The sequence below is a fragment of the Dioscorea cayenensis genome, chromosome 11 (genome assembly GCF_009730915.1).
Source record: "Dioscorea cayenensis subsp. rotundata cultivar TDr96_F1 chromosome 11, TDr96_F1_v2_PseudoChromosome.rev07_lg8_w22 25.fasta, whole genome shotgun sequence".
NCBI classification, from domain to species: Eukaryota; Viridiplantae; Streptophyta; class Magnoliopsida; order Dioscoreales; family Dioscoreaceae; genus Dioscorea; species Dioscorea cayenensis.
Genome location: NC_052481.1, coordinates 4,329,784 through 4,338,295, shown reverse-complemented (window position 1 = coordinate 4,338,295; position 8,512 = coordinate 4,329,784). Strand labels below are relative to the sequence as shown.

The following is an 8,512-nucleotide window of genomic DNA, read 5'->3' as shown; positions in this document are numbered from 1 at the left end:
AAGATAACCACTAGAATCTTTTCCAAAACAATTACAACATTTGTTTGGCCCATTTAAATAATAAAATTTTATTAAAAAAAAAATTCCAACAATGCAAACACAATCCATTAGTATTTCAAATGAACAAGTAGCCTAACAAAACAAAAGAAGAACAACCAATTCCATCAATCCAATTAATGAAGTAACAACACTTAGTCCCAATTCACAAGCCAAACCTCTCTATATAAACAACCAACTTTCTTACCCATTTGCATGTCCAAAATAGTCATAGTTATACATACAATCATGGCTTACAAACAATGCTGCCACTTGATGATCATCTTCATGATCATTGGTATCTCGGCATTGGACATGATCGAAGGGAGGATGATAGGCGAAGATGTTCCGATGTCGGTTATGCACGAAGAGTGGATGACTAAACATGATCGATTTTATAAAGATGATGCGGAGAAAGAACGAAGGTTGAAGATATTTAAAGAGAATGTTGAGCACATTGAGTATGTGAATAAGTTTGGAGGTTTGAAATACAAGCTTGGCATTAACAAGTTCACAGACTTAACTAATGAGGAGTTCAAGGCCATTTACAATGGTTTTAGATTTTCAAATGTTGGCTTAAAGAAAGGTACAAGAGGGTTCAGATATGAGAATTTCACTGATTTGCCTGCTAGTGTTGATTGGAGAGCTAGAGGTGCTGTTACTCCAATTAAAGATCAAGGACAATGTGGTATGTATTATATATAATATAATATAATTTATATATATATATATATCTCGACACACCCCCCAACAAAATAATAAGTGTTTATCAATATAATATAATTTATGTAGTTAACTTGATTAACTACATAAATTTTTCACTTTTACATTGTTTTATTAAAAATTAATAGATTAAATAAACTAAGATCAAATATATTTTTTTAATGAAGTTTCTGCTCAATATTTGTTATATCTATTTATTTATTCTATTTCTTTGAGTCTTCCTTTGAAAAGTTTTAATTTTTTTTTATGGGGCCGGGATCTAGCTATATATACAGAAATATATATAAAAAAAATAATATAAAAATGATATTGATTTCAATATATATTTAGATAGGTAAAAGATGGAGGACAGTAAAGGGAAATATATAAACTTGTTAAATTTTGAGTATTAGAGCATGTTTTTTGAAAAATGGATAAATCACTTCAATTAAAAAAAAAGAACCATCACAGACATTCACAAAGCTCTACACACATAAACGGAGCAGAAACATGACTACAAATATACCACAAGTATTGGAGCATGTTGATATTTTTTGTGGTTTGATAAATTTATTTTTATTTTTTATTTTTCGCGTAATTGAAAGACTTAGAAAATCTGCTGTTATTTTTTTTTTCTTCTAAATATTATTATTTTACTAATGATATAAACATTTTTTTATAACTTTATTAAAAAATTTCGAGCATGACAACAAATATATATATATATATATATATATATATATATATATGAATGCAATGGAACAGGATGTTGTTGGGCATTCTCAGCAGTAGCATCAGTGGAGGGGATAACAAAGATAACTTCAGGCAAGTTGATCTCCTTATCCGAGCAAGAACTGGTGGACTGTGACACCAACCAAGACCAGGGATGCAACGGCGGAATCATGGACGATGCATTCGAGTTCATAATAAAAAATGGAGGCCTGACAACTGAAGCAAACTACCCATACAAGGCCATAGACAGCACATGCAATAACATGAAGGAAGCATCTCATATAGCCACAATTTCCGGCTACGAAGATGTACCGACTAATAGTGAATCGTCTCTGATGAAGGCGGTCGAAAACCAGCCAGTTTCCGTTGCCATTGATGCCGGTGGCTCTGACTTCCAGCATTATTCAAGCGGGGTTTTTACCGGTGATTGTGGGACAAACTTGGATCATGGGGTTGCAGTGGTTGGTTATGGAAGTGCAAGTGATGGGACTAAGTATTGGCTTGTGAGGAACTCATGGGGAAGTTCTTGGGGTGAGAATGGTTATATTAGGATGCAGCGTGATGTTGGTGATGATGAAGGTTTATGTGGTATTGCCATGCAAGCATCTTATCCCACTACATAAGTTGATTTATCGATATAGATATATATATATATATATATATATATATATATAATTATGGGTTTATATATTGATTGGGATCATGCTAGAAAATATATGGCATGAATCTCCCATATGTTATCTTAAAAGCATATATATGTTATAAATGTACACTATTGTCAAAATAAATAAATAAATGTACACAAATGCAATGGATTTGTGTTGGAATATAAGTCTTGATTATATCGTGTAATTAACTTAATTAAAATAGTGAATATCAGTAAGAATTTCTAAGCCTGAAATTAGATATGTTAAAGATTGATTTCGTCTCATGATGATGTATATATATCTGCTATATATTATGATGGAATCAAATTGAGGGAAACTGCTGGGAATGCTCTCTTATAAGAATGCCAATTTCAATTTCTTTTTCTTCTTCTTGTTACTGTTATTCTTTCCATTTTTAAACATGAACTATTTGGAAGTGAAGGATGATAGAAGAACTAAAATAGCAAAGAGGGAGACAACCTATTGGACAAGGCTTTAGTATCTATATATATATGTCTAAACTCTAAATTTTACATCTCAGAGTGGAAACATTCTTAAAAGAAATTAAATAGAAGAGGTTGGTTTGCTAATAAGGTCCCCAAGAGCTTAAGTACATGACTTTTCTGAGAGTTTCCTCCGATTGCTTTGCCTTCTGGTCAACTTCCTTTGTTTTCCTGTTCTCTAAACAACAACAAGAAGAAGAAGAAGACATCCTTCTGGTTTGAGAAAATGATCTCATGTTGTTCTTGGCGTGTTGGTGAAGACAACTGAAGGCATAGTTCCATCTGCAAATACCTTGGTCCTTCAGAGCCTCCACTGCACCAACACTCACCGCCACCATCCATGAAGCTTTGCTTGCAGAACCCATGCTGCCAGAGATTGCTGAAGACTTTGTGAAGACTGAACTTAAACAAGTGTTTTTGAGTAACTAGAAGAGATTATTGTTGTGTTGAGCTGAGAATGATGATGGCCACAAACGGGCCGGTAATTGAACATTTATATATACAGAGTTGTGGGACATGCACTTGGATTTGGATTTGGATTTGGATGGGTCAGTGCATCAGTAGGAGGGTGACGTAAAACAGTGGGCAGTAGAGCTAAATTGATTTATTATTAGGATTTGGATTTGGATTTGGATAGGTTTGGTTTATTATTAGATTGAGCTAAATTGATTTGTTTGTTTGTTTTTTCCCCCTTCTATTATGAAGCTTTGAGTAAGGCATTGAAGGCTTTGTTTTTGGTTGGGGAGTTGAAGGATTTCTTTGACATGGATATTGAGATATAAACCACTAGTAATGAATTCCTCTTCTATTATATTTTTACTTTATGTTTCCATGCTATGATAATTTTATGTTTCTCTATTGAAAATGGATGGTATGCATAATAATGTTGTGGGTGATAAACTTTATGATAGTGGTGAGATAAGTTCTGAGTGTTGAAAACCAGGTTCTAATGAAGATTGTTTATGTGGGTGCATCAAGGCTATACATGATACATACATACATACATATATTGCTTGAAGAAGCTCATGGTTTAAACTAATGCTGAATATTACAGGAATTGGATTACAACTTAAGAGTTTGATTTTGTTTACTTGGATAAAAAAAGGGGTTCTAATAATGTCTTTGCATTCACCAATTTTATCACAAATTTTTTAGAAAATGTTTTTCAAACTTTTTAAGTTCTAATAGCTATTTTTTTGAAAAACCCATTATTGAATGATTTGCTAACTATTAATGTGGTTCATCAACACTTGTTAAGTTTTAATGTGCAGATCAATTAAGATTGCACTATTCATACATTTTATTGGATTTTCACATCACAAGTATTCAAGGGGAAAAAATTCAGCAAGGTATGTCATTATGTATAGTCAAATAACACATGCTTTGAAATTAGATATATGCGTTATTATTAACTCAAAGTTTAGGATTAACCAACTTGATTAACCAACTTTCAAGTGTCACTTGTTTTGAAACTTGCTACATCGCTTCAAAATATATTTGTTAACTAAAATATATGCGTCATTGTTAACTCAAAGTTCAGGATTAACCAATTTGATTGACCAACTTTCAAGTGTTCTGAGTTTAAGCCGAGTCAGACATATGTGGTGGTGATGGGTCCCCCAATACGGGTACAAATTTGCACCCTAAGGCTCTGTGTCGCTTGGGAGAGCATGAGCTGCATGATCAATTCCCAATCCATTCACACTTTCCTAACTAATTACGCTTGTGCTTGTTGCATTTGTTAGCCCTAGATAAAATCATGATAAATTTTTTTAAGAATTATTATTTTTAAATAATAAATTACATAATAAAAATAAAAAATATAAATGATTTGAGATTTTTTTTAATCTTATGTTTAATTACTTGCATAAAAAACTCAATGATTAATATTATGCGGATAGGATAATAATAGATAATAGTAAATGAAAATTTTAAATAGAATTTTCTTAAAAAACCTATATGAATTTTGAGACACTAGAAAATTGTGGGGCTTGTTATAAATACCAAATTTATTGTATATTAATATTATCATAAATTAAGTCTTATAATTTAAAAAACATTTAAAATTTTTAAGATGATAAATTAAGCCTTATGTATATAAGATGTAAATGAAAATTTTAAATATAATTGTTTTGAAAAAAACATAATTATGGGACTCCAGAAAATTATTAGATCCTAATGTAAGACTTATATTGATATTATCATAAATTAAGTTTTATAGTTTAAAAAAAGCTTAAAATTTTCAAGTTTAGAAATGTGTGATAGGATAATAGTAAATGTAGATTTTAAATACAATTTAAAAATAAACTGTGGCACCTTAGAAAATTTTGGGCCATATTAATTATAATGCCAAATTTATCATAAATGTTTTATAGTTAAAAAATAGTTAAAATGTTTAAGATTATAATTATGTGGATAAAATAATAAATAAAAATTAAAAATATAATTTAAAAAATAAAAATTATGAGGTCCTAGGCATAGACCTTGGTCGCCTATATCTAAGACTGTTCCTGTAGTAGTGGATAGACCATGCTTAATTTGAGAGCAAAGAAATTTGAGAAAATCTCTCATCACAAAATAAATAGAGTAATAAAATTAAAATTCTAGGCCGGGCATGGTTGGACAATGGAATTAAAAGAGTGACCTTTCTAATGTAACATGGATATCTTCTCATTTATAATTACCTAACAAAAGAAAGGCCAGCAAATTTGATTCAATCTCTTTCTCTTGTTTCTAACTCTAGCTAGATGTAGATAAACCATTAAATTTAATGAACCAAAGAATAATAATACTCTATTGTGTGTGTACTTTTTTTTGAATAAATAGGCAGCAAGCGCTCCCATCAAAAACAGTTATAGACATATACAAATATGGAGCAAGCTTAATAAGATAAGCACTATGCCTTCAGCTTGCGTCAACTTTAATATTTGATTTTATGGTCTTTCCTGAAACAAACATCCCTACACAAAAAATCTGATAAATAAGTCAAAAACTGTTGGTGTTGTGTGTGTACTCACTCAAGCGGAAGGAGATATAAGACATGGATATTCAATTTAAAAAAAAAACTGAATATGCCTTATGAACCAGAATTGCACTTTTGAGTTACAATATTATTTTGAATTTATAAAAAAACTCAAGAGAAAGATGAATCCCCAAAAAAAAAATTTAAAGAGAAAGCAGTAGCTAAGTAGAGCCAAAGGCCTAATTATTAGGTCCCTAGTAGGTCAAGTACATCACTTTCTTCAATGTCTCCTTAGTTTTCTTCATCTTCTCATCAACCTCAGCCTGTCTAATCACATCCACAAAGGAATTAAATCTCCTGGCCTGAGACAAAGATCCCAAGTTATTCTAGACATGATGGTGCAAAGATCTCAAGGCATAGTTCCATCGGCAGTTAAAGCCCCACTTGATCTTTCAGAGCTTCAATTGCTTCAACACTCATGGCCACCATCCATGAATCCTTCCCCACCGAACTCATATACCAACAAACACAGAAGAAAGAAAAGACAAAAGGCGGGTCACTAGAAGTAAAACACCACAAGATAAAGGAAGGAAAAAACAAAAACAAACAAGGGCATCATCCAGACATTGAATGATGAGCCAGAGCTCAAATCATGTTGGCACCTTCCAAGGTGGGATCGTCTGGCTCGCTTGCCAAAACTAGCTGAGGAGGGAGGTGGGACCCCTAGGACTCACAAAAGCAAGGTTGCGCTTGATCTTAGGGGGCGTCTCCTTAAGTTGGGGAATGACCAAAGCAAGGGTTGTTGTCGTGTCAATGGGACTTTTCCGTTTCTAGGCTTGAGGGAGGTCAAGAAGGACGCCAGAGTAATCGTTCCAACGTGAGGAGGGTTTCTTTGGCCTGTCGCTACGACGAGCGGGTGGGGAGAGAACTGGAGCAGGTGTAGGGGACGACCGGGAGGAGAAGGAGGAGGAGGCGAATCAAGTAAATAGTTCTTTTCCTCCTAGGATTTTTCCAGTGCTAAGGAATTACAGTAGATTTCTTCTTCAACCTTATCTGTACCATAGTACACTTCATCAGTGGGTAAAAGATCATACTCCGGCTTCGAAGGGGAAGTCTTGGAGAGTGGGGAGGATGATCTGACTAGAGAAGGGGGGCTAGATTGATCCAAAATCAAAGATCCCTTGTGCAGTTGGACCAGAGATAGAGAACTACCTATAGGGATGGGTAGTTGATTGACAATCAAAGAAGGGGAGAGATGAGGGCAAACGTCCTGAAAGAAAAAAAGCTCAGGCTAAATTGTGTAACTTCTAAACATAATTCGACGGGATCTCAAATGAAAGGGTGGAGGGAAGAGGGAATCCAATGCAATAAAAACTTCAGAAGACGTGTACTACAAATGGCTATTAGCATCAGTGCTAACAAAGTTAGCATGAAGTATAGGGTCTGACTAAGGCTTGTCAGCCACAACTTGGGTTTCCCTTGAATCACAAACATTAGAGGAATTAGGGGTAAGAGAACCCATAGGGACAAGGTTTCCAATAGGAAGATTTAAAATCGGATCTGCCTCGGGATTAGCATCAGCAATCAAAGAGACTGATTGTGAGAAGTCAACTTTGGATGAAATTGAAGTCTCGGGATAAAAACTGCCACATTCGACTGCCAGAGATGCATAGGATGCATCAAGGTTAGCGCAATACTTTTCCAAACAAAGGTGCAGTCTGGAGATCTTCTAGATTGGAATCCATCACCACTAACTACTCGAGATCAGCAGCCGATGCTTTATCATTTAAGATCAGGATAACTTCGTGATTAGCACCAAGATTATCTCCATCATGATTCACAATGATCTCATGATCAGCAATATGGATAGTTCCTTTATGAGAAGACAGGCTTCAAAAAGCATTGCCTCGTTATCTGAAAAGCTATCCATAGTGCTAACATCATCCACCACAGGATCGGCCCCTAGCTTTTCACCTTGCGATAAGTTTATTAAAGCACCCAAAATGCTATCATGGTGCATGTTGCCTCGTAAAGTGTTTACAACACATGCACGTGACTCAGATGTGCATGAAATTACTCGATATGCTGTTATCGTGGATAACTGAGCTTTGAACTGACATCGAGGTTTCCAAAAATCCCAGGAGATTCAACGTTGAAGTTGTTCGACCGAGGAGAGGGTAGAGCCAATATCAGCTCAAATTCCAGACTCGCCAGTAAAGTGATGTTGTACATGCGGGGCTGGTAGTGATCCACCGATCATAGCTCTCAATGAAGGACCAGCGGTTCAAAGAGAGGTGGGAGGCACAGTCGGAGCTATGACTCGACAACTTGTTTCATTGTGAGAGCAACGCTCAACCACCAGAATGCTATCATCTCTCGACGACAACGAGAGAAAGCTTCGATCCATCCTCGAGGAAGATGGTCTCTGTATCTTAAGCGCGGAGGAGCGCTGCTCCACCCCAGGTTAAAACTGGGGATTAGTACTCGGATTTGCGGAGCTGAGCTCAACCTCTGACTAAGGAATGGGGAGGTTTAACATGCTTTTCAATGTCAAAGCATGTGAGGGTTTTCCCACATATAGGTCCCAAACATTCCTTATTCCTAGACAATAGCAAATCTTTGATCTGGTCGAGTATTCCACTGTGGAGTTTGTCCCCACTCATCTCCATTTTAATCAAGCCTCTTCTCCATCATAACCAGAAGATAGCAACTCAACCTTCTTTTGAAGCTCCTGGTGATGGAAGAAGAAAGCTCTCTACCGATAGCTGATTAGCAGGTTGAGAGGTAGGTTTTGTGGTTGATCGTCACATGTGAAACTAGCTTTATGATCTTATGTCTAGTAGTACCTCTAAACCCAAGGATGGCTACATAAGATTTAGTTGTTTTTTCATGCTTAAACTCTAGATCAGTTTTATTTGTATGTTTGGTTG

General features: G+C 35.1%; 2 protein-coding genes across 2 annotated transcripts; one reads left to right on the top strand and one right to left on the bottom strand.

Moving 5' to 3' along the window:
• The first annotated feature begins 295 nt into the window (after positions 1-295).
• Positions 296-2,093, top strand: LOC120271536 (senescence-specific cysteine protease SAG39-like). Its single transcript, XM_039278227.1, has 2 exons — positions 296-724; positions 1,504-2,093. Exons 1-2 carry the CDS (start codon positions 313-315, stop codon positions 2,091-2,093), a joined length of 1,002 nt encoding a protein of 333 aa, XP_039134161.1. The 5' UTR covers positions 296-312.
• Positions 2,094-2,702: 609 nt separating this feature from the next.
• Positions 2,703-2,985, bottom strand: LOC120271505. Its single transcript, XM_039278191.1, has one exon. It carries the CDS (start codon positions 2,983-2,985, stop codon positions 2,704-2,706), a length of 282 nt encoding a protein of 93 aa, XP_039134125.1. The 3' UTR covers position 2,703.
• Between the last annotated feature and the right edge of the window lie 5,527 nt (positions 2,986-8,512).

What these genes read in the sequence shown, in the direction of transcription:
- LOC120271536 (XM_039278227.1), top strand. Translation starts at nt 313, where the DNA reads ATGATCATCTTCATGATCATTGGTATCTCGGCATTGGACATGATCGAA. An exon ending in TAAAGATCAAGGACAATGTG is followed by an intron (nt 725 to 1,503) that starts GTATGTATTATA and finishes GCAATGGAACAG; the next exon opens with GATGTTGTTGGGCATTCTCA.
- LOC120271505 (XM_039278191.1), bottom strand. Translation starts at nt 2,985, where the DNA reads ATGGGTTCTGCAAGCAAAGCTTCATGGATGGTGGCGGTGAGTGTTGGT.